We start from the raw sequence: 26,994 nt of genomic DNA on the forward strand, positions 1-26,994 counted from the left end.
GTACATTCCTCGAATATGAGACAAAACCAATAAGTTAAAATTACATTTTAATAGTACCTACATACAATCGTCTTACACTCTCTAGAAGAGCACACTGATACAAATAAATAATAAAAAGTAAAAATACGATCAAGCGTGAGCCGCATGTAAAAGGAGATAAATTAAAAAAAAGGTTTAACAATTTATTTGTCACATATCGTCATAAGTTAGCCTATATGTTAATCTGGGTTATAAACAATAATACTGTAAAGTTTCAACAAAATCCAGTAGCTTTTGCGTGAAAGAGTATTTTTATTGGGGTCAAAATTGTACGTTAGGGAGACCATGGCAAGGCCTATCGATGGTTACAGGGTTATCCATTGTTTTTGGGACACCCTGTATATAGGAAACCAGATTGATGAGCAATATTCTAAGATACTCCGAACTAATGAGCCATACAGTATCATCCATGATTGCCTATTCTTGAAAGTTTGGCCGTACGAGATATAAATCCCAGCATTCTATTGGCCTTATTCACCATGATGTCATAATGTGCTCTGAATGACAGGGTTGAGTCGAACATAACTCCAAGATCGCGGACAACATCAACTCTGCCAAGGGCCTCTCCGTCTATTTGGTACCTGTACAGGTACCGATGCTTGTTCTTGGTAAACGTTATAACCTGACATTTCGCTGCGTTTAACTTCATATGATTATCAGAACACCAATCATGCACGGAGAAAAGATCATTCTGAAGAGCATCACAGTCCTCCAAGTTATATATTTTGTGATATATTTTGACATCGTCGGCGTATGCCAAAAATGGGCTGTGGATTCGATAAAAAAGGTCATTCACAAAGAGCAGAAACAACTGAGTTAGTATCTAAAATTGTTAATCGTTTTTAACAATTACTTGGCATATATTTTGCTTTTATTAAGGCCATAATTTAAGAAATATCAGGCTTAGATGATTCCTAAAGGAAAATGTTGATTAGGGTACATATGATTTTTTATTTTGTGAGACTGTTTCGATTCATCAGAAGTTTTCCTAAGGACGTTATAACCCAGAATAACATGTAGGCTATAGGTAATTTATGACGATGTATGACAAACTAAATTTCACGCGGGTTTTGATACGTCGCGAGTTGCGGCCTATTTACCCCTATGAAAGCACGTGTTTTAGGATTTTTTCTTTCACACGTTGATCCATACACATCTCCGCTTCTTTTGACACTTTACCTGGGATTCTACACCTTCAGAAGCAGCACAAATCGTTGCACTATTGCAAGAAGGGCTCAGCCAGCGGGCTGTCGCACGTCAGCTCCACATTTAAGCCAGTCTTGGGTTTCGAAAGTTTTAAGACGCTTTCGGGAGACTGGTGGCTTTATCCCGAGACCAAGTTCTGAACAGCGTCGGTGCACATCGCAGAGGAATGACCGTTTTTTCATGTCAACCTCTCTATGAAATCGTCATGTGACTGGTATCGACGTCCAGCAAGAGTTTTCAATTGACTCGTACACGTCCTTAGGAAAACTTCTGATGAATCGAAACAGTCTCACAAAATAAAAAATCATATGTACCCTAATCAACATTTTTCTTTAGGAATCATCTAAGCCTGATATTTCTTAAATTATGGCCTTAATAAAAGCAAAATATATGCCAAGTAATTGTTAAAAACGATTAACAATTTTAGATACTAACTCAGTCTGCCTACGAACTACATATGAGCAGATAGAGNTATGACGGGGTAGAGGCATTACTGAGTGGTACCGACTGGCCTCCATCCAGGACTGCCTGCACGACTTCTGCCAGCACTGCCTGCCGCACAACGTGTTCCACATGCTGCCCGAGGACGTCACCTACATGAAAAGGATGGTGCCAGGGTCTGGACCAAGTGCTGCCCAGAATCAACCCATAGTGCATTTTGTTCCTCAGGCCAATACTAATGTGTAAACCGAAGTGCACTGAAATCTATCCCTGGAGTTAAGAGAAAAAAAGAGTTTTGTTTTGAATTATTAACATACAAAATATCATCGATGTATACGTACTTCGCATAAGATTTCGCGATTTTGGCATTAAATAACACTCGATATGTTGAACTTAACCATACTGCATCCGTACACCTTACTTTAGTGCGACTTAGACATTATTTATAAGCGATCTAGCGCTGTTGCAGTAATTTGGTTAGTTGACAGAAATCATTATTTCCAAAATGAACCAAGAAGTTCGAGTTCTCTATCCTTGCGAAAAATCTATTTATTGGTGTATTACAATCGATTATTGAAATTATAGTAAGCTAAAACTTCTTGCTTCATTTTGGAAATAATGATTTCTTTCAACTAACCAAACTACTGCAACAGTGCTAGATCGCTTATAAAGAATGTCTAAGTCTCACTAAAGTAAGGTGTACGGATGCAGTATGGTTAAGTTCAACATATCGAGTGTTATTTAATGCCAAAAACGCGAAATCTTATGCGTAGTACGTATACATCGATGATATTTTGTATGTAAATAATTCAAAACAAAACTCTTTTTTTCTCTTAACTCCAGGGATAGATTTCAGTGCGCTTCGGTTTACAAATTAGTATTGGCCTGAGGAACAAAATGCACTATGGTTTCATTCTGGGCAGCACTTGGTCCAACTTCCATACACGGATTGGCACTGTCCTTTACATATAAAATTCAAATTTTTGCGTCATCTATGTTTTGAAGTAGATGATTCTGTCTCTACCGATTCTGACTCATCAACATCAGCTCAAGAAATATTTGACAATATTTATATTAATAAGGCCAAACGCAATTTATTTTGAAATTTTGAAGACTGTACTACTAGAATTTAAGTTTAATGTTTTGTTTTGTTTATTTAAAGCCTATTTTGTCATTTTAAAATTGATTATTTTGTTTTAAGATACTGGGCAATTACTGTGCTTTGATGTGGGCAATTAGTGTAAGTAATGGGCAATGACTGTACTTTTTGGGCGATTTTAAATTTATTTCAATATTTTCTAAGTTACTTAAGTTTTAACTAAGAACTGTTAATATTCTGTTTAACAGTTTATTGAGTTATAAGAAAAAAGTCATAAATGGTCGATAATTAAAATACTTTCTTTAATTTTTCATCTCAATGTGTTTGAAATCTTTAAGTGGGCAATAGCTATACGGTTTACCCTACGAGTTTTTAATAAAGTTTTCTTTTATTCCTCAGGATCAGGAGCATCTGAAGCCACCAATCGTAGGGGGGCTCGCGAACGCGGAGCTGTACTGCCTCGCGCTCGCGAACATGTACTCCGACCCGAACTACCACAGTCTGAACCACTGGAACATCCTGCAGACCCTGGCCAGGAAGGGCGTGCACGTGCCCGACCCGCCCGACTGTGCGCTTACCGAGACCGTCCTCATACAGACCAACCCGCTACGAATGGTGAGTGTGCTACCTTGTCTAGTGTCACCAGCTGCTCAGATGGTACTAGTGTCAGCTACCACAGTCTGAACCACTGGAACATCCTGCAGACCCTGGCCAGGAAGGGCGTGCACGTGCCCGACCCGCCCGACTGTGCGCTTACCGAGACCGTCCTCATACAGACCAACCCGCTGCGAATGGTGAGTGTGCTACCCTGTCTAGTGTGACCAGCTGCTCAGATGGTAGGTACTAGTGTCAACTACCACAGTCTGAACCACTGGAACATCCTGCAGACCCTGGCCAGGAAGGGCGTGCACGTGCCCGACCCGCCTGACTGTGCGCTTACCGAGACCGTCCTCATACAGACCAACCCGCTGCGAATGGTGAGTGAGCTACCCTGTCTAGTGTGACCAGCTGCTCAGATGGTACACTAGTGTCAGCTACCACAGTCTGAACCGCTACAGCACAGCTACTTACCCTCATGAGACTAACAACTCGAATGGTACTCTTGCGTCAGCTGTCATCGTTGAGATCACGGGATTACTCGAGGAATAGCAGCCCAAATTATATAGATTCCCTTGAGACCAACAGTTTTGATGGTACGGGTGTCAGCTGTTGTAGTTGTAACCATTGGAACATACATCAATCCCAATTTATAGATCAGTTCTTGTCGAGCTGACTAAAATTATGCTCGTTGTTACCCTTTTGGTGACACCATAATCTTTTGAAAGATAGACTGTTATCTATTTATACACGACGTATTGATCCGTCAGATTCAAGTCTAAATCTTTTGCGCTTTAGCTACTCCACACCCCCTAAACAATTTGCAGGCAACTGTCTGCTTCAGTTATTGATAACCATATCGCTTGCCAAGAATGGCGTGATACTTGCCCCGATTCAAGCTTTCATAAATAAAATATGTATATGAGTGATCTACAATTTCATCGCTCGTCAATTAATAAATGGTGGGTAGACTGTCTTATAAATATTTAATTTAATAATGTGAGTAACGGCTGTGTTTTTTGACTGTTTACGCGTTTGCTGCGCCCAACTTATGTAAATACTGTATCTGTATCTCTACTGGTGCGGTAAAAAGATCCCTGAAATACACTGAATTCAGTGAATACCTGCGCTTTGCGATTGACATACCTTTTATGAGCTGAAACTCGGTTCTCGTATGGATTTTGTATATGGGAAAGACAAACTATGACGTCACTTTTTCCGCACCTTAATTGACTTTAATGTTTTCAAGGTGTAAAGAAATATTCTCCTAGTACAAAGCCGAATATTACCGCGAAGCTAATTGGGTCCAGAATTATTTTGGGGTCGAATGGTGTTCTCCTAGTATTTGCCCGCGAGTTCGCAGATCCTGATTCAGCATGCCACTACTGTGTAGTGTGCTCAGCTCAGTTGTTTTATCTTATTACATTTGGGTCACTGACGTCACTGTACTCCACGTATAGCCTGACCAGGAACATAAAAACCCTCGCCATGTTGCGGAAAACTAATGGTACTAATTTCTTTTAATGGCAACAGTAACTGAAAACTTCATTGACATGTCACCTTGCATGTCAGTATATTGCTGTCAAAGTGTAAACAAACTTTATTTTAAATGTGCGCAATTGATTTTGTGAATTAAAATGCTAAAATCTTTTTATAGTCGTGAAAGAAAAGTGGTTCACAATGTGTTAAATTATTTGTCGAAGAGAAATACTAAGGGTTCGGACAATATTTTCATTGAATAATGTTTCCGACAAAGGTTGTCAAATTGACTGACATGTTTATCGCATAGTACAGTCCACTATGAAAATTAGCTGTGGTTTGTTTCAACTACCTATTTTAATTTTTTTTTTTCAATTTCTAAGTGTTGAATTTTATGGAATTGGGAAAGAAGTACCGAGTTTGAAGCGTTCATAAGCAAACATTGCAGTTGAATATTCAAGTTCTGAATTTGATTATTGATGAATAATAAAATAAATCCTACTAGCTCGATTGATGGTTTCATTTAATTTATTTAAACCAGGTTACTTACCTATAATAATATTTTTTCGTTAATTTATGAAAATATCAAATTAGCCCGTAATCCTGAATTCTGATACATAAAGTTAGCCAATTAATTTAACTCAGGTACGACTGTACTCAGTGTTGCACTATCAAATGCAATTGACGCGCCTCTATGCCAGGGTTTTTATGTTTCTGGTCAGGCTATACTGCAAATCCAAAACCAGTGGGACATCTATGAGCTAACTTAATTATTTTTACTTTACCAAGCTTTTCTTCTTTTCTTTCAGAGCGCACACATGGCGGTGGTGGAAGCTCTAATGGTGCTATACGCGCGGGAGGTGGTGACACCGGACCGCGTGTCGGCGGCGGCGCAGCGGTTCGGCACATCCCAGCCGCCGCACGCCGGGCCCTCCGTGCCGCATGAAGACGGCATACTGTGCTGGATAAACGCGGCTTGTGCAGCGCTTAACAAGGCCGAGGTAATATAGCAGCTGTATAACAGCTGCTGTAGTGGTAGATAGTTATTTGCATCCAGCAGTCATGAGCCTGCAATCGCTCAATAGGAAAGATAAATGGAGGACACTTAATAGAGCGCTAATATGGCGGTAGTGGAAGCTCTAATGGTGCTATACGCGCGGGAGGTGGTGACGCCGGACCGCGTGTCGGCAGCGGCGCAGCGGTTAGGCACCTCGCAGCCGCCGCCCGCCGGGCCCTCCGTGCCGCATGAAGACGGCATACTGTGCTGGATAAACGCGGCCTGTGCAGCGCTTAACAAGGCCGAGGTAATATAGCAGCTGTATACTAGCTGCAGTAGTCGGAGCGCCTTGTGGGAAAGCGCTGTATGCGAACTGTTTACAACCGGCCAGTCTGGGAATAAAAAGTCAAAGTAACGCCTGAGACTATTCTATATTAAAGACTGAGACAGTGGGTGTTCTGATACTGAAATGATTATTATGGGATTTTGTCTAAGCAAGGCTTTGCATGAATGATGCTTAAAGTTTTGACAGTTCATCAAGTGTTAGTCTCTTGACTGATAAATGCGGCCTATACAGAATTAAAGAAGACTGAGTGATATAATATTTAACTGTCTTCCTAAATGTAAATGAAGATGTGACCTCAAGCTTAACTAAATGAAGACGAGGGCTAGATGAAACACAATCAGTAACTATTACTTCATATTATGCTGTAATGTCTAACAAACTTTAGAGTGAAGCTGAGAAATATATCATGCTTTCTTGTCATATCAGTTAGCAAAAAACTGTTCCATCAGGCACCAAGTGATTTTCATTAACAGCCAGATTACAATATGTCATGTAATTGTTGCATTGTTAAATTATTTCAACGTTGTTTGTTGACATATTAAGTTACAGTTGAGATACCAAACAGGTTAATTGTTAACCTCCTTGACTCCTTGAACCCAGTGCCAAGACAATATGATCGCCTTGCACTGCGCTGCACTGGATACAGCACAAGGACATCTTTTTATAGTGCATTGCATTTGTTTTGTACTCTACATAATACACTTTATGTTCTGCTTTAGAAAGGTCACATGTTGAACTTAAATACAGGTTGCTTTTAATTAATCTTCATTAAATACTTTATTTACTTATCACGATAATAACAATGTGGTATTTTCTGCGAAGACTTGGAGAGGAGTGACCTTGTTATTACAGTTTTGACAGTTCATCAAGTGGCTTTTGTTTCACTGATGGTTTCGTGTTTCGTCCTGTTGTGTTGTGCCCCACTGATCATGGAATAAAAATAGCTTTAAAATTACTTTATACTATGACCGTCATTATTTTAGTCTGTAGCCCTTCAGGTACCCACAAATCCAGACACATTAGAAATCAATTATTACCGCGTCCTCATGCGACTGCTTAGGATGGGATGGGATATACTATGACTGAATACCCTGTTGACTCCTTAGATAATAGGCAGTAGCATCCTGCACCCAATGACTAGCCACATGTCATAACTTACAAAAACATTACCTACTTATGACAAAGCTATGAAGTTCAAAAAAGGTATCAAAAAACCTGAAGGGCTACTCTAAAACGCTATTTACGTAATTTCGAGTCCATCTGTCACAGTCGCTCATGCTGGCATCTCGTTTTGCGTGAGAGGGATGGCAACATTCGAAACTTCGGATAACGTTTCTCGGAGTAACCCTGCTGATATCTCTATCAATCGTTCCACGCCGATGTAGTATCTAACCCTAACTAGGCTCCAAAGAAAGTAATTGGCCCTACCTTCACAGTATAAACTTCAATTTGATGTGGGCTCTGGATACCAGAGCCTGATCAAGGGCGTACTTAACTGCTAGATACGTAACGATAAAGTGTATATTTCCAGGAGGACTCGTCCCAGCACGTGCCGATGGTGAGCAGCCTGCAGGACCTGTGCGACGGTACGGCCCTGGCGGCACTCATCTCGTTCTACTGCCCCGACGCGTTGCCGCGCGCCGCCGTGCGAGTGGGCCGCATGGCCTCCATCCAGGACTGCCTACACAACCTCATGCTCGTGCACGACTTCTGCCAGCACTGCCTTCCGCACAACGTGTTCCACATGCTGCCCGAGGACGTCACCTACATGCGAGGGTGAGTCTGACGCTGCACGAGACCGGTCTGACTGGCACCGACTGGCCTCCATCCAGGACTGCCTGCACGACTTCTGCCAGCACTGCCTGCCGCACAACGTGTTCCACATGCTGCCCGAGGACGTCACCTACATGCGAGGGTGAGTCTGATGCTGCACGAGACCGGTCTGACTGGCACCGACTGGCACTGACAGGGTAGAAGGCTTTAGTTTTGCTTGACTACGTAATTCTTACTGGCACCAACTGGCCTCTAAACCATATTGCCTCCACGATCTCATGAGACAAGAACGAAATCTCACGAGATTTATGTAGATCCTGAAATACAGGATATGGAGCGTGGTAATTATTGTGGGAATAGTAACGATACTGGATGTCATTTCACACTTATCTACCTACTATAATTTAAAGAAGACCCCTATTGAATCTGCCATTCACAAAGTATGTGAACATCCTTTTTACATTCTTATTTTTTTTTTTTTTTTTTTTTTTTTAAAAGATTATTACCAATTTGTCTTGCCCAAATTACTAATAGTCCCATTAGCCCCTCGTGGTAAGCTAAATAAGCTTGTGTTACGAGTGGGCTCACCACAATAGTCGAGCGGCGGTGGGATTCTTATGCAAAACACTAATGCCAACCCTCTCGGGAATGCTTTGCCCCTTCACGGTATGGCTTCGTAGAAGAACTCCTTATTAAGTTGTTCAATTATGTATTGACGATATAATGTGCTCGAACTAAATACCGATCGACATGCGTGTAGAGTCACTTGTTCCTACTTGATAACATTTGCGGCTTGGACTAATGTAGCGCACAGATATGCGGAATGCGTGTAAGGCGCGCTAATTACGGCGTTGACATACTTTGCATGTCCCTCTCAAATTGTTCAAATACGCTTGAGTTTAAGCTCAAGTCAAACTTAATAAGGTATAAATTAGTACAGCTATTGTTTGGTAAATTCAAGTTTGTGTTGTGGTATTTGTGTTGACAATAATCAACACGCATGATCATACTTATGCAACGGACAGCGCACGAGCGTAATATTACAGAGGCAGTTAAACCCACGAATATTTCCTTATATTTTCGATTACTACTAAAGCCTGGTCCGTGAGCACGTAGAATTTTGTCCAATGACCCCAAGCTACCCATCCTTATCGCGCGCGCGTAATTATATTGCTGTCGGGACTGTGCGACGCGCGCCCGCAGTGAGTGTGCGAGCGCGACAGCAACATAATTACGCGCGAGCGATAAGGATGGGTAGCTTGGAGTCATTGGACAAAATTCTACGTGCTCACGGACCAGGCTTTACTACCTACTTTTTCCCCAACTGCGCCAGAAGGAGGGTTATATTTTTGATTGGGCTCTTATTAATTGTAATTAATGATTATTCCAGGTCAATGCGACAGAACCTTGTGGCGATGCTAGCGGATCTCTTCAACATGCTAGAAGTTCATCCAGTGAAGTCCGTCAAACACCCAGGCACCGGTGAGTACCGAACACTCAACATACCTCGTATTGCATGCTATAGACCTCTAATGGGAGTATGTGGTCATAATATCAAAGATTCTCTACGCCTACTAATTAAATGACGCGGAAAAAGCTTTAAACAATCTTATTAATGCTGAATTAAGTAGGCGAGCTGGGATTGTGGATCGTAAAAGTAAAGAAAAATGTATTGACAGTAAATTTTATTTGCAATTTCCGTGTACTTATTTATGTCTTTTGTAAAATACACTTTTTTATTGCCAAAGTTTATTGAGGTAAGTAAGGTAAATTTTAAAATAGATAAAAAAGAAAACGCTTGGCTACAAAAATATTGTCACCCTGTCTTGCTTTGTACGAGGCCGTACATTCGTGGCTGAAGTATTAGCGCATGAAATTAACGTTTTGTTTTCAAATAACACGAGTTTGTGACGCTTAAAAGTGTCTACAGGTTTAGCAAAATCACTTCGAGGAATAAAGGTTTGTAGGTGCCAAGCCATTTATGGTAAGTCAAGGCAGGGTGACCAGTCACCTAATTGGCGAACATTTACCGATGTGACAAAGACATTAAGTGCGTACTTTATGTGTGTTAAATAGTGTCCGTAAGATTTAAATTTGTGTTTACATACTGCGTTTCATATGTGGGCAATACACGCAGGAATACGTACGTAATACGTGTCGCGTGTTTGTGTGGGTACAGCTTATGAACGGGGATGTGTGGGTGGCGCGTAAACATATGTGTGAGTCTACAATGTGGCTGTAATGTGGTTGTGTGCGTTCCTCGGGTTAGCTTACGTCGATTGCAGGGTATTTTAATGTTGTATTAAATAAAAATCGTTGTTTATAATATCCACATCTGTTTTTTTATTAAAACTAAATTAAACTAATGAAATTTATAGCGATATTAGTATGATTAGTCTTTCAATGAATGAAAAAGCAGATAATTTTGTACAGATTGCAGCCATAAATCTAATTTATTGCTTGATAAATTAGCGATATTACCTAATTTAACTATTTAAAAAACAGTGTGATTTAACATGATTAATGGTTCATTCGTTTGCCTTTTTTTGTAGTCAAACGTTAAATTGGCAAATAATTTGCGGTATTAAATACTTACCATCTTTATTAAGCAATATTTTATTTACTGGGTCAAGAATATCAGTAACTATTTTTGGTAAATTTTAATATTTAACCAAACAGCTAAAACTTGTGATGCACGGTTGCTATGTTTATTTATTTATTTATAGAAACTTAAATAATATTTAGACCGATAGTATAACTAGATAACAGGTTTTCCTCATTATGAAAAAGAAATACAGTGGAGCAAACGTAAACGCAGCTGTCACGGTTACCGCCCCCCGCGCACCTGAAAAACAGTTAACCACCAAACTAATTGAGTTTTTGGTCCACCATACTGCAAATAGTGCTTCGTAGTATGTGTTCTCATACGAGAGCAAGGGCACTATTTGAGTGGTTGTTCCACATATGTCACTAGGTGCTTCGTAGAGCACGTGACGTTGTTGTAACTTTCCATTTTCCCAAACGAGCTCGCTAAATAAACGTACACTATCCCTATGTTCTTCTGATTAATTTCGTTGCGGGTCCAATGACAGTTTAACTTGACCTTCACTGGTTGGGTTTATATTGGCCAAACCGTTGATTGGGCGTGGACACGTGACGGCGTCGTGACGTAAGCTACCTCAACGCGAGCTTCGATTCGCGGTCTCATGACGTAAGCTACACCAAGCGTTTCGATGACTCTTTTATAATGCGAACAGTTAGGGACTGGAATTTGCTGCCTGCTGCCGAAGGCTATAATCCGGGCATTTTCATGGCGAGAGTGAATAGGCACTTACAGGGCAGATATGTACCATCCTAGACTGCATCCCACTTAACATCAGGTGCGATTGTGGTCAAATAACTGCCTAAATAAAAATGAAAAAAAAAAAGCGCGTGCGCCGTTGTCGCGGGTGAAAATAGTCCTGGTATCCCAGTTACGCCTGTTAATTGGTCGTGGCCACGTGACAATATCGTGGACGTAACTGACGTAAACTATTTCATTCGTACCCGTTGAGTAGGCGTGGCCACGTGACGGCGTCGTGACGTAAGCTACCTCAACGCGAGCGCCGTTTATTCGCGGTCTCATGACCTAAACTACCCCAAGCGTGTTCGCCGTTGTCGCGGTCTCATGACGTAAGCTACCCCAAGCGCGTGTGCCGTTGTCGCGGTCCTGTGACGTAAGCTACCCCGAGCGCGCGGAGTGGTCGCGCCCGCGTGACGTAACAAGCCTCGCGCGCGCTGAGTGGTCGTGGGTCCGCAGCGTGCTCGCGCAGCAACGTGCACGGCGTGCGCCACACGCGCGGTCTGCCGCCGCCGCCGCCCACGCCGATTCCGGACCTGCGAGCCGGCGAGCCCGCCTCTCCCACGCCGCACCACGCCAAGGCGTTCGCAGGTACCCGCCTATGTGTTCTATAGGGATGTAACGGATATTTATTACTTTTTGGTTATGATAAAAAAAATGTTACTTAATGTTAATTTGTTAAGGGAGAGCGACTCCTTCTGGCACAGGTGCCATTGCACTTACAAGAAAGAGTCAACCTCTAATCCTATTACTTGTTGTTGTTAACGAAATAAACTTTTTTCATTTTAATTTTAAACGGATATTCACATTCGTGCTTGAGTGTGTTCACGTTTTTTTGCATTAGTATTGTTAAAGTGAACTTTACTCAACATCAGTATTGATGATTTAGCTCTTATTAAACTCGATTATTTCAACTTTTACCTGGTAATGACAGAATTGGTTCCACCAAATTTTTAACTTTAGTGAGATAACATAAGACTCAAAACAAAAAATATTTTTCCTTAAATCAGTGAAAGGGTAATGTTCGGTTTAAATATCCAACATACCCTTTTGTGTTTGATAATAATTTATTTTGAAAATTCGTATCCGGTAATAATCAACCCAACATTCGTTACATCCCTATCAAATGTCGCTGTCTGTTCACGCGATGCTTGGTGGGGTTATTACTTTGACACATGACATGTTTTAGGAACTGTAAAAGTTGTTATTTTAAGGTTCGGCCAAACCAGCGATGGCGACCAGACCTAAATGCATTGATCGCCATTGCTGCACGCCGGTTGATCGCATAGTGATCGCGTTGGTTTGGCCGAACCTTTACATAAGTTTTATGGGCAGTAAGAGTAAATTAAAAGTATAAAAAAAGGCCAATGAAACAATAGCCTTTCCAAATACAGTTGATGGTCTTCGTTTGTGCCAATCTGCAAACATGTTCAGCATAATATTGAAACCCACCAGCACCTGCTTTAATAGACAACGACTATATTCGTCCAGCGTGTGTGTGGTTGTTCGTTTTGTGCGTGGTCAAAACTTTTATCGCCGTTTCTTTGTTTTTCCTTTTCAATGTTTTACGTTTTGTTTGTGTACTTATACTCCCGACATTTTATTTTCACCAAACGTGTTTATTTCAGAGTATCTTTATTATTTATCAGTACTTCACATAGCCCAGCTACAACTTAATATGCTTTGCCTTCGTTCGTCCGGTTTTTGGTTCTAACTCTTTTCACACACAAACTTAACCTCTAGCGCTTTGGCATGCGACTTGCAGGCTCTTGCTTTATATTTAAGCACACTAAACATAGACAAGAAGGAGTCGTTGACATTATGTCCTCAGGACTCCCAAGATGCTACATAAAGCACTTAAACATGTATCATGATGTAATTTTATATATCATGTTGATTTATCACATCAATGTCCATTTTAGAATCGACAGAGAACACCATAGTAGTGTTTTACATCGTAGTCAAACGCGTTACAATTTTTGAATTGCATTATTTGATATTTTTATTATTAAATATGTACTTTGTGTTTTATTTTGATGTTGTGTTTGTGGTATTTGTAACTAGATCACATTACATACACCGCATAGTAACATGAACTTGAATTGATACACCAGCCATTTACATTAGAAACAGATTTTTTTATGATCCAGGCTTTCTTAGAAAGGTTGCTATAAGCTTGAGTTTCCATAGTTTGCGATAACGACTGCGCGATAAGATATAATATAGCAACCCCGTGTTACGTTCAATTGTTTATGGGAACTGAAGCTTATAGGTGATAGCTAAGGCCGCGTTCCCACTATGCCAGACCGGCAGATTTGCCGGATACTTGACGCCGGACTGAGTGTTCACATTACACCGGATCCCGCAAGAAAATAGGACAGTCAAGTCATGCCCGTTTTCACCATCAATCCCTAATTTTTAAGTGACCCCTATGGTAACATATAACAAGAATTTTGTTTTCAAAGGGGCCACTTAAAAGTTAGAGATTGATGGTGAAAACGGGCTCCTATCATGAAAATATGCGAGCCGAATGACGCGAGGGGAGTTTGGACCTATACCGGACAAACTCGTTCACTGCTCCGTTCCGGTGGTTCTGCCGAAACTTCGCAGTGACACTCGGCAAAAATGCCGGATCCGGGATTAATGTGAATACCTTCATATAAATGAACATATAAGATTTTAAACTTTCGCGTTCCATTTCAAATAAAATAGTAAGACACGGGTCTTAACGCGATGTTTATTAATGAGTCACATTATGTACTCACGGCTTGACGTTTCGGCTGCGATGCTGCAGCCGTGGTCACAAGCAGACTGACGGCTCGTGTGACTTGTCACATCAAGCCGTGAGTACATAATGTAACTCGTTAATAAACGTCGCGTTAAGACCCGTGTCTTACTATTTTAATATAAATTGTACAGCCACTAAAGCCTGGTCCATGAGCACGTAGAATCCCGTGCAATGACCCCAAGCTGCCCATCCTTGTCGCTCGCACGTAATTATGTTGCTGTCGCGCTCGCTCACTCACTGCGGGCGCGCGTCGCACAGTCGCGACAGCAATATAATTACGCGCGAGCGATAAGGATGGGTAGCTTGGGGGTCATTGGACGGGATTCTACGTGCTCACGGACCAGGCTTTAGCCCTTCCGGAGTTTTACCGGTCCGGTAGATTTGCCCTCCGGCGTAGTGGGAACCGGGCCTTATTTGTTCCTTGCTAATGTGACTGGGTGACACAGTGCCTCGGTCGCCGTCAGCCCGCGGCGTGGCGTACGGGCGGTCGGCGTGCTCGACGCCGGAGCGCCGCAGCTGCAGCCCGCAGCGCGAGGAGTTCGTGGTGCACCGCGGCCGCCAGGTCACCACTTTGGCCACTATCGCGCGCCAGCACGACGACACAGGTATGACAGGACTTGTAATGTACAGTCGACAATACAACAGACAATGGGTGCGTTTTGCTGAAAATAGCACTTGGAAGCTATTATAAGAAAAATAGCGATCGCTAAACGGTAAGCGCTGTTTCTGCTAAAAAATGAATGAAACACGACACTATTGAAGTTAGCAAGTAAACGTGTCCTCGCCAAAAACTGCCTTGGTGATCGCCATTTTGCTTATAAGCGCTTTTGTCTGCCAAACGCACCCAACAATGTGTTTCTAAATAGATAGATGCGCAATAGCAATTGGATCGGCGTACTTGACTGAGTTTGCAATCCAAAGAGTTGAAATAGAAAAATATTTAATTACAGCGATAAATAAAACAGGACAAATATCATAGTGTTACAGAGTGAACTGTGCGATAAATACTTGACCGCGTAGTTGTTTATTGTAGATATAGCGGTGTGTAGAAAAAGCAGCGTCCCTCCGGGCTAGGATGACGCGCCGTGCTAAAATCTTATCGATGATTATCGTTAAAATGTGTGGACTTATCGCGTTATATCAATAAAATGGCGCGACAAACGCTTTTCACGGCGCGCATCCTAGACCTACAGAAGTTTTCTCGATTATGATTGGGCAGACAGAGGTATTATTGCAATTATAAAGAAACCACTAACCTGATTGTTCTTGTTGTAGCGTCCGTGACGTCAGAGCCGTCGGCAGCGGCGGCCGTAGCGGCGGGGCGGCCTTCGTGCCGCGAGAATTCCGGTTCGTTCGCGGGCCGGCGCTCGCGTCGCGGCTCGGTGTCAGACGACTCGCAGCTCACCGTGGAAAACTTCGGCGGCTCGCAGGACCGCTTACACTTCGCTGGACGCAACCCCGAGAAGGAGTTAGCAACTGTTGCTAACGTGCGGAAGATCTCCGCGCCAGCTGGTCAGTTTATTGTGACGTTTAACGCCGGTTGCACACCTCTGAGACAAATGTACGCACACGTGACGTCATCGCGTTAGCTTCCCCATGTATAGATCGTTTCAACCACGAAGTCGCGCCCCAATTTTTGGTCGAGGGAAGCGCGGGGTGCGGGGAGTTTGATCCGAGCAATCCGAGCGTCATTATTGTAGTGTGCGACGTGCGTGTACACTCATAGATAATTTAGCGTGTACCGATAATACTCAAACAGCTACAGCTTCCGCTAGAAGAAAGATGGGGCGCGTCTTCGTAGATGAAATGATCTATAAGGATAATGAGATGTGTAATGAAAAAATAAATCTTTTCGCTCTCTTCTCGCTTTCGTGGCGGTGTGCTACCGGCGTAAAAGTTGCTCATATTGCTACATGGCACCGCGCTCGTTTGCCGCGCTGTGTTTGGACACACCTTTAGAGTAGAGATAACATTAACTTGCGTTCTGAGTTTCAAATGCTTATCAGTGTTGCTAGATTTTTGTGTTGCCATTTTATTTCCGATCTTCAAATCTTTGAGGAGTCGCCACACTAGTCCTCTCAAGATTTATGTAGATGATTTCTTATTGTACAACTTGTAAGAAGAAGCTTCACACTTGGCACAGTTATAATAGGGTGAATTCGACCAAACAAGAGTAAATATTAATCTCAGAATAAACTTGTCATTGTGACATATTTCCCATACTAAAACTGTGTCAATTATACCAGGAGTTATTCTCGGATAAAAGTTTGGTCGAATCGGGCCTTATTTTCCATAGGCTAGGGTTACTAATCTATCACGCAGTCCGTGTTGATTCCAGGCCCGCTAGACTACAACCCGCCTCTGCGCTCGTCGCGGCAAGACATCCGCGGCTCCATACAATTCTTCCACGGGGATTTCCAGAACGGGTCCCAAGAAGAAAAGCCCAAGATGGAGCGGCAGCAGTCCCAGCCGCAAACAGACAGCGAACAGCCCTACTTTCCTATCAGAAGACAGCTCAGTAGTGACACCATAAGCTTGAACCAGCTAGGGTTCAGCTATAAGGGCGGCGGCGATGGTTTCTTCCTCAACGACCGAGACGCGACCGACGGCGACGGAACCAAAACGAGCTTCGCCGACCTCAATAGGATTAGGAGTAATGGCGATCAAGGTTTGTGCTTTTGGAAAATGGGAGGGTACAAATAAATTTATAAAAAAGTCCTGATAAAATTGGAAATATTGGAATGCTCTGAGATCGTCTACCTTCGATATTTTAATAGTGACGCGAAGTCCCATTAACTAATGAGTGACGATGTGTCACGAGACAAAAGTTATACTTGTTAAATCAATCAATTACTTTTTATGGCTACAATAATTGTGCGCTTGAGCACACTGTCACCAACGTCACTTGTTAAATCAAATAGAGAGAACATTGCATATTTTTAAATATCAAATTGATAAATAATATTACTTTTTTTTACAAAATTTCGGCAGGTGACGATAAAAACAGAAAAAGCATCCAAATAAACCGTGCAGTATGATGACATTCAAATGAGGGATGTATAGACTATCTGACATTAACAAAAATTGTGTATGTTTGACTAGTGCCGTTTAATTTTCTATCTACACAGTACTAATTTGTTGCTTATAATTGTTTAAAACACTGCTGACATGTGGTTTAATTTTCGCTTCTTTGTATGCGCTTGGACAGCTTAGCGCTATGTTGTTGTCGTTCGTATAGCATTCGACCACATATTCCCATTGTCAAAATTCAAAATTTATTTTACACATGACACATCTACATTGATATAAATAGGACATCAAAAAGAAGATCTATTGTGTGACTTGATGAAGGCGTGGTATTCTAATTTTGATTGTTATTACATAATTTTATCGCTGACATAAAGTGTCGCACCCTGTATTTTCTGATATATCTTCAAACTGTCTGTTGGCCTCGGTCGATCTTCAATGACTCATTAACAGCATTGTATCAAAAACGCCGCGTTATCAAATCACACAATAGACCTCTCTCACTGACTTAACTAAGATACGACGCTCAAAACTCGATCCTCAAGCTTGTGATTGGTCTGTAATAAATTTCAACCAATCAAAGGCTTCAATTTGTCGAGTTCTGACATTTATTGAAGGTCTAAAAGTGTATTTGGTTTCCGCAGGCGTGCAATCTCCTTTCGGCAAGGACGGCGGCGGCGGCGGCGGCGAGCGGCGGAAGACGTCGTTCTCCACGCCGCCGCCTAACACCACCACGTGGCAGCAGCAGTTCCTGCAGCAGGAGAATCAGCCAAGTTAGTTGCTTTATTTGTATCTTACATTATTATAGCTATTCAATTTTACCGCAGTGACCAAATCTATTAGTTTTTTGAACGTCTGATATTTATTTAGATATTCAAAGTAACGTAAAGTATATCTATACTATCACTCACCACTATCTCTTTACAAACACATACCTAGCGAGGGATGTGTTATGATGCGTAGCGACGCATCCACACACATCTCTGGTGGAAATGCAGCCCAAGTGTCGCCCCAGTAGAACGCTGACGCTCAAAAAGTGCTAGGGGTAGGTGAGCCTTAGAAAATCTTACAGTAAGAGCTGTTAAAACGTTTCTCCGTAGAGTTGGTACTACAGCATCAAGTATGACGGCTCTTTAAGTAATTTGGACTTCACTGATTGCGATTTTATTAGCGTTGACCGCTAACTAAGACCGTAAGTCCTTGCTGCACAAGAGATCCAGCAGTGGAAACAGTTTCTTCAAATTTGGTTATCATTCACAGACGGCGACGAGCTATCAGACGATGGACAAGCAGGTGGCGGCGGCGCGATGGCAGCCCAGCTCAACAACATTCGCCTGAAGTTAGAAGAGAAGCGACGCCGCATCGAGCACGAGAAACGCCGCATGGAGCTCGACGTCAGCCGTCAGAGGCAGCAGTTAGGCCAGCAGGCCTTCCTGCAGGCCGTCACGAGGGTAAGCCAATACTACCGCTTAATATAATAATCGAAGCGCTGCTGGTAGGGTAAAAAGATTATGAGACATGTAGAGGCTCCTTAAGAGCAAAATGACGATTTGTAAGAACTATTTATTAGTCTAAACAAATAAAGAAATTTTGACTTGACTTTGACTTGAATACTCTAAAGCCCGGTCTGTGAGCACGTAGAATTTTGTCCAATGACCCCAAGCTACCCATCCTTATCGCTCGCGCGTAATAGGGACGATAACTGGGTAATGAAATCGAAATTCTATTTAGTCCGTCAGACAGATAATAAAAAAATTTTGGACACATATTTTTGAATGTTTTTCATAATCGAATAATTACAGTATTATATTGAGTTGAAATGTCGCGTGACGTCACTTTTGAGTAAAAATTCTACTCAAGCGTGACGTTCGCGCCATTTCAACTCGATGTAGCACTGTTATTATTTAATTATGAAAGAAAATAAAAAATACGAGTCTAATATTTTCTAATTATCTGTCTGACGGACAAATAATTGAAATTTTGTCATCTAGCCTATTATATTGCTGTCGCGACTGTGCGACGGGCGCCCGCAGTGAGTGTGCGAGCGAGACAGCAACATAATTACGCGCGAGCGATAAGGATGGATAGCTTGGGGTCATTGGACAAAATTCTACGTGCTCACAGACTAGACTATACCTAGGATGAAGTACGTTCACTGCCACGTGGTGCCACGCCCCTTATGTGTGACGTGCGTATGCTTACGTAAGAAGCACGCTGCGCGCGCGCCTCTGTGGCAGTGTAATGCGTGGAAGATGCATATTGCATATCAATAGTAGTGAGCTAGACTGACATAATTATGTACGATTGTGATTTGATGTACAATCGCGGTTAACGTTTGAATAATTAATGATTAAAAGGCCCTTGTTAAAGAACTTTAAATGCAGTGTGCTTATATTTCAACCCTGCAATATCTCTAATACAATGTGTTCTATGTCAGTCTAGTTTACGGTGAATAGTACGAACTATAGCGAAAGTATTTTCGCTATTTTGAGTGTTGAACAACGGGAGTTGGGATGCTATGTAAAATAAATTAAAAACGTAACTTCATGATAAAATATTTGAGTAACTAAATAATTAATTCGTAGTTTTACATTTATTTTACATTTGCAATGGTTTTGTTTGGGGGTTTGAATCTTTGAATGTGTGGTAGATGTATATTTCCATGGGTATTGTTTAATACACATTGGTAATAACTAAAAAAATGGTGAATGATCAAATTATGTGTTGTTGGTAATGGAAAAGGAGAGTGCTCGTTTTGTAAAAGATTTCTTTAAGATCTCATAAATGTACAGTAAACTCAATACGAGTTGGATTAATTGATAATTATATTTCAGGTACTGGATTAACTAATGTTAATAACTACTCAAACAAATACACACATAACTTTCGTCTAGATGTTTCATAAAATTATATTCGCTTTTTTTATTGAATAAGAAGAATTTTATGGAACTGACGGATCGACAGCACATTGTTACTAATCTTATGTTTCGTTATAACTACGTTTGTCTATGGAAAATAAAGTATATGTTTCTATTTCATTAGGATACATATTTGCAATACCAGTTGGCCTCCTTGGTGAGTGGCCGGGTGAACCTGCGCCCCTTGGGTTTAGTTTAGTCCTTTATTAATTTTCATTTACTTTTTTACCACTTTGAGTAATTTTATTTTCATTTATTGATCGATTTTCAATCAGTTCGCTTATACAGCTTTCATTGAAGTACATACATTGAAAATACCATATTTAAAAAACTTTTGTGATTTAATCATTTTGTAGACTCACATTGACATTATTCAAATTAAAGTAAAAACATTACATATTGGCTTAAAATGCTTAAAAATAAACTATTGCCTAATCTTTTATAGTAGATTGAGGCGGCTTTATTATAAATCATTATTCTATTATTGCGTTGGCTCGCGTATACTCCATTTGGGGTATTAGTATTGTTTAATTTTTGAATCTTATTTAGGATAACATGAATCACAGTGTTTATATGGTCTGTTCACCCCCACTCTTAGTCCAATCACCAGGTAAATAACCCTAGTTGACACGAGTCCATGTAGGGTAGGATCCAGCAAACAATCACTGTTGTTTAAGTGTCACTCGTACGTTAGATTACACTCCCAAAGCATGTTTTTGTCGACTGGCATATAAAGGTTGATGTAGTCCCATCCTAACGGTAAAATGATAAAGATACTTTTTGTCAATTGAAATTGCCGCAACGGTTGCGTTTCATCAAATAACATTGTACTTAAATACCTATATGCGTTTAGTTTTGTCTGTTTAGTCTTGTCTGAAATATTGGATCTTTTCTTAACAATACCAGTTTAAAGTTATCAAATACCCTAAAATCTATCATCAAAACTTCTGATTATAAATTATTTGACTTATTGAAAGTTAAACAGATATAAAATAAGTAAGCTAGCCTGGCTACCTTGTAATAATATTGTCAACCACTAGAAACAGCAATCTGCAGAAGCAATACTCAAAAATCAATCAGTTAATGGATTTTGAGTCATAAGTCCAATATCTAATATGTTTTTGTCTACAATTTTGATAAATTAGTAAAATGCAAATAGGCATCCGTTGCGGCGAAGGTCTTTATTTCACTCATTCATAAGAACCTAGACAGTAGGCGGTATCGTTTGGATTGAAACGTGACGAACTAAACTTTTTCGTTAATTCGCGTAATTTTACTAAAGTTCTCGTGCCGCGATCGTGTTAATTTTCAAATAAACAACGTATACTCACATCATGACGTCACGTAGTGCGCCTTTATATGCCAAGCGCATTGCATGCTCACTCGCGCGTGTTGCAGGGCAAGGGCGCGCGCTCGCCGCCGCACGACGCGCCGCAGCCGGAGCCCCGCGCCGCCCAGGTACCACCCACCTGCAGGCCTAGGATGCGCCACGATAAACTTTTATCGAGGCCTTCTATCGATAACGATAAGCCCATATACAGGGTGATTTTGTTATCAGTATCCAAGTTTTTTAAATGAGCTCTATAGAACAATTTCAAAATACAACTTCATCTTAATTATTCTCAATCGCGATATTTTTCGCGAAAAAAATTATTGAAAATCTAATTTGCAGGTGCCCCACATCTTAATTTTTGAAGGTTAAGGCTTATTATCAAATAAGCTAGACGCCTCTAACTCATTATGTCTATTAAGCTTTTGTAGTAAACTGTGTGTACGTATTTTTCTATGAACGAAGCAAATTATACACGTGAGCCAAATTTGAAACAGCGCGCAGCGGATAAAAAAAAATTAAATATGAAAAAAAAAATATTTTTACGTAAATCGATTAAGTTACTGATTCTGAGTCGCTCCTAAAAATTTGGATACTGATAACAAAATCACCCTGTATTTGTTGTCTAAAGTCGTTGATAAGACTTCGAAGCATTTTATCGTTTTTTCACGATACATCTAAAGACGTCGATAAGATTTTATCATGGCGCGGGTCCTAGCTCGGCTGTCTAGCGCTCCTCGCTTGGTATAGGACTTCCTTAGCTATGAACACTCAATGTAGCCCACGGGAAGCTTGTTCCTTGATCGTAGGCTGAATATCGCGTGGCAGAAAGTATATTCTATCTATGACGTGTCACCCTGGTGTCAGCAGGGCTACTCCGAAACCAGGTTTACGTAGTTTCGTTTCTATCTCTCACCGTCGCTCATGCTGGCATCTCGCTTTGCGTGACAGGGATGGCAACATTAGAAACTTCGGATAACGTTTTTCGGAGGAACCCCGCTGACCTACCTCTGATATGAATCAATGAAGCCTACAATTTAAAGTACAGAATAATGTAGATTTTCGGATAATAAAGATGTTGTCCGTAGCATGGATTGAAATTTCTGTTCGAAAAATCGGGTTGATTCAAACCCTCAATATCCTATCCATAGTGATCTTTCACTATTCTCTTGAATACACAAAATGATTTTTCTATTTGTATCCCATTTGAGAATCGAATGACAGGTCAATCTTTAGTCATTAGTCCGCGAAGGCAATAAAGCTCATTCAGTCTTCCTACGATTATGTAAAATTAATAGCTGGCACTAATGTCTATCCAATATAGCTTGATTAGAATGACAGCTGCCATCAAAAGTAACGACATAACTTTGTAGTAGCGATCAATGAGAGCTAAATATTGGCGGACAAGAAATAATTCACGTCTGACCTACAAACAATATTTTCGACGACAGTGCTTCCAATAAAAATGTTAATTTCGTGTAAATGCAGCGTTAAATTACACCAATAAGTAGTAATTCGAAATTATAAAAATCAAGCTAGAGTATTAACGACGTCTCTACAAGGTTATCTCGAGTTACAAAAATGTTAGTGTTGGGACATATCGACAAATGTCATATTAAATTAAAACTAATTTTTTAACATATTTAACAATTTTTTTTTTCTAACTAATTTTTTAACATATTTAAGTCAAGTTTACGTTTTTCTAAATGTTCACTATTAAAAACCAAAAAACATTTCATTCTTAAATAATCAAACATCGGAAATCAATCACCGGTAATTTTTTGGGTATTCATAGCACCGATGCTCTAGAAGAGATGCCCACCGCCCTCTAGCGAGAGGAAAAAACCACTGAAAAACACTGATGATAATGACTACGACTTAGGTTGTACACCCTTGACATGAATTTTAAATTTTACTGTCTTTAAATTTAAATCATAATTGTCATTTTTATGAATACAGATATGAAGACAAATTGGGTGCATTTTTTTATATCATTTTTTCGAAAACTTATCGATACATCTATGTGAACCGTACGAAACATACACAGCACTAGTCACATTCGTTTGACAGCCGTCATTCTAATCAAGCTATATTGGATAGACTATAAAATATAATTTTTATAATACTTAGTTGAACTTTTTTTAAATTATATTTTTCACCAAAGTTTAATAAATTGGTATGTAGGCACATGAGTTCGTAGTTTATTGTTTGCTATTTTCATTTGCATTATTTTGGTAAATTATATTTGCTAGCCCAAGGAGGTCTTCAGTCATTTAACCAACAACAAAACTATAAATTCCAATAAAAACAATCTTATGACTATGTATCGGTCTTGATTTACAGTTAAAAAAGGTTGGTGGGTTTGCATGTGATTGTCCAGCTAAGGAAGTTTTATTGTTTGAACGACGAGCGTTGGAGAGTCTTGTACATCAGCATGATGTGTTTTAATGGCATGCCAATTGCAAGTTTGAGTTTTATTGGTGGTGGAATATAACTTATAATGAGGATAATTATTTGACACTTTGATTCCTCTCCTGAAAGTCAGTAAGCCTATAAAAAGGTGTGAAAATCCTTTCCAATTTTCCAACTGGTCTAAAAACATTCCAGAATGCTTATTATATTACTAGTTTAGACTCTGCAGATTGCTAATATTTAACTGTGTACATAGGAGGATGCGCCGAATCAAACCGTGGACACTGTCGCTTTGGAGCAGTACCAACAATCTATAGCCAAGTAAGTCTTTCAACATTTTCAATACACCGATACTTTCGATTTAGAATTAACTTGCCATTGGAAGTTGTGATATGGTTTAGTAACGCGTTGTCTTTTGCCCGTCTAAATTGTATTTGTCAAAGATTTGTGGCTTGCCTTTAGGCTAGTCAATCTAAAGTTATTTAAACTAGGCAAAAACGTTAACTTAATTAGGTTTTCTTTACTCGAACTATTAAAGTAATCCTAATATGAATATCCACTCTAACGTAAATGTTTCATGGCATACTCTTTTTCAAATGCCATATCTTTTACACCTTGTAAAAATTTTCACGCAATTTTAACTCAAGTGAGACTGATTTAAAAAAAAATCTGTAAGGGACTATTCCCATTCCCACCGCTGCAACTCCTTTGTAGCCAGGATCTACAGCTTGACCGCCAATAAAAACCCAACCAGTGAAGGTCAAGTTTGTCCCGGGGGAAAGTTAAACAGTCATTGGACCCGCAACGAAATTAATCAGAAGAACATAACGTCGCTTGCCTCTCTAACTGACGTATCTGACATTTTTTTCAAAACTGAGTTATCTACACCATCTTAATCAATTTTGCAAGACGAATCGATCTGTCTAATCGCCTGAAAATTTTGCAAAATGTCAGTAACGTCAGTTAGAGAGGCAAGCGACGATAAGAGTTCGAGGTTAAGTTTCGACTTTCGCGCCAACGCCGATCTTTGTAACAAACTTAAAGCACAAGTCCGCCCAAATAACTTCCCAGAATGAACACCAGCTTGCAAGACATCCAGAGCGACATCGCGCGGCTGGCCAGCCAGCAGAGCCAGATACAGCAGCAGCAGCACCAGGCCCAGCAGCTATTTCAGCCGCCCGCGTCGCAGCCTCCGCCCTCGCCTTACCAGTACCAGCATCAGCATCAGCAGCAACATCAGAATCTGCAGCATCAGATGCAGCACCCGCACCAACTCCCGCCACAGCAACCAAACATTCCACAATTGGTGAGTGGATATTACAGAACACCCGTTGTCTTAGGTGAGCGACGGAACGGGCACAAAGCGACGTGATGCGACGTAAAGGCGGCGGTTCGCGCTGCGATAGAGACGAGAGAACGCGATCGTTACTTGACTTTAAGCAGTGTATAAGCATTAGTTCGCGAGCGAGACAGAGACAGTAGACAAAGTGTTGGTAACCCAACAACGTACGGGAGGAGACGTGCGGGCGGCGAACGATGACTAACGTCACCAAGGGACCAAAGCGTCATCATCGGCAGCGCTCGGCTCGCACTCTCGCATTGGGACACCATCGTTCGTTCGTTTCAGCCGAAAGACGTCCGCTACTAGACAAAGGCCTCCCCTAAGGATTTCGACAAAGACTGGTCCTGCGCCGCTCGCATCCAGGCGCCTGGGACACCATCGTCGATGCACGATTACCGCGTACCTAAGATGATAATTGTAAATTAGACTGCCGAGAATTACAACACTTATTTTTATACATTTATATTTCTATTACTAATATGACCCTATCAGAGACCTAAGGCAAGTAACGGTCGCAGTGTCCCGTCTCGGTCTCTTGTCTCTGTCGCGACGTGAACCGCCACCTTTATGCAACCAATACATTCGTGACGTTTTATACATGTCATGATTCGCCACTACGTAGGCCACTATTAAACAGTCGACCTTCCGACTGACTAACACACACTTCCAAGATAATCCTTCAGGATTTTATACATTGCAAGCAGCAAGCGCCAGTTTAAATTAATATTATGTTTTAATTGTGTATTATATCATAACCATACCTAATAACCAAGCAAGCATGTAAAAATATATCCGCCATACTAATATAACATAGTTCTAGGGACAACTAATTACAAAATGTTTTATATTACACACACTAACAAAACCTCGTTTTGTTTCACGATTTTTTTAATGACTACAAAAACATAATTAGTCTATGATTGAAACTAGATGGGATAGTCAAGGGTTTTATCAAAGGCATCAGTATAAAAAACTACAACTTTGTACAGTTGTGTTAATATTTCAAAGCTACAGCATTCGCGTACACAAACAATAGACACTCATTACTTTCGAGACGCGCCAAATGCGATCAAAAATTGCAAAAGGTCAAAGTCTCTTTCGACGTTTGCAAAAGCTGTCACAAAAGTGTAAAGCCTCTAAGGACCAATTCGACCAAACTTTTATCCGAGAATAACTCCTGGTATAAGTGGCACATTGACAGTTTCAGTATGGGGAATATGTCAAAATATCGCATAACTGACTACTTATTTTGAGGCTATCTTTCCGCCCGCGGAATTTTGTCTGTCACAGAAAAACTATATCGCGCGCGTCCCTGTTTCAAAAACCGGCATAAAAACTGTCCTATGTCCTTTCCCGGGACGCAAACTATCTTTATGCCAAATTTCATCAAAATCAGTTCGGTGGTTTAGGTGTGAAAGCAAGACAGACAGATAGAGTTACTTTCGCATTTGTTATGTAGTATAGATAGATTAATATTTACTCTTGTTTGGTCGAATCCACCGTAAAATCGTGAAACAACAGCTGACGCGCGCGTCCGATTGCAGCACAGCCAATTCAGCTCACAGCACAACGTGTCGCGGCCCGCGCTCGCCGCCGGCTTCGGCTCCACGCCGCATCTGCCGCGAGACTTGTACCAGGGCCCGTACTACGAGCCGCACTTGTACCAGTATCGCGACATGGAGCCCGAGCACGGCCGCTTCTACCTGCACGACGCCGCGCCGCAGCGCAAGACATGGGCGCAGCACGCGCAGCAACAGCACCAGCAGCAGCAGCAGCAGCAGCAGCAAGAAGCGCAGGAGCGCGGCTGGCAGGTAGGACGCTACTCACGCTTCTTACACGGTAGCAGGGCCGTCTTTAACA

General features: G+C 41.1%; 1 protein-coding gene across 10 annotated transcripts in view; it reads left to right on the plus strand.

The window, feature by feature from the left end:
- Window positions 1–26,994, plus strand: part of Patronin (calmodulin-regulated spectrin-associated protein patronin) — an 80,376-nt gene that overhangs the window by 32,805 nt on the left and 20,577 nt on the right. For 6 of the 10 annotated variants that reach the window (XR_003656578.1, XM_028316227.1, XM_028316224.1 and 3 more), the window contains exons 3-17: window positions 3,185–3,321; window positions 3,501–3,579; window positions 5,671–5,862; window positions 7,736–7,980; window positions 9,368–9,459; window positions 11,777–11,908; window positions 14,552–14,710; window positions 15,381–15,617; window positions 16,444–16,773; window positions 17,777–17,905; window positions 18,393–18,583; window positions 21,449–21,508; window positions 24,049–24,113; window positions 24,864–25,098; window positions 26,679–26,945. Coding sequence is in view for 9 of the 10 variants with exons in the window: in XM_028316227.1 (XP_028172028.1) it covers window positions 3,185–3,321; window positions 3,501–3,579; window positions 5,671–5,862; window positions 7,736–7,980; window positions 9,368–9,459; window positions 11,777–11,908; window positions 14,552–14,710; window positions 15,381–15,617; window positions 16,444–16,773; window positions 17,777–17,905; window positions 18,393–18,583; window positions 21,449–21,508; window positions 24,049–24,113; window positions 24,864–25,098; window positions 26,679–26,945 (2,550 nt within the window). In the remaining variant the exon portion in view is untranslated. The remainder of the gene's footprint in view (window positions 1–3,184; window positions 3,322–3,500; window positions 3,580–5,670; window positions 5,863–7,735; window positions 7,981–9,367; window positions 9,460–11,776; window positions 11,909–14,551; window positions 14,711–15,380; window positions 15,618–16,443; window positions 16,774–17,776; window positions 17,906–18,392; window positions 18,584–21,448; window positions 21,509–24,048; window positions 24,114–24,863; window positions 25,099–26,678; window positions 26,946–26,994) is intronic. The other 4 variants (XM_028316221.1, XM_028316223.1, XM_028316222.1 and 1 more) reach the window with 4 other exon arrangements.

The sequence above is a fragment of the Ostrinia furnacalis genome, unplaced genomic scaffold, assembly GCF_004193835.3.
Source record: "Ostrinia furnacalis isolate ACB-3 unplaced genomic scaffold, ASM419383v2 OfSCF5472, whole genome shotgun sequence".
Taxonomy (NCBI): Eukaryota; Metazoa; Arthropoda; class Insecta; order Lepidoptera; family Crambidae; genus Ostrinia; species Ostrinia furnacalis.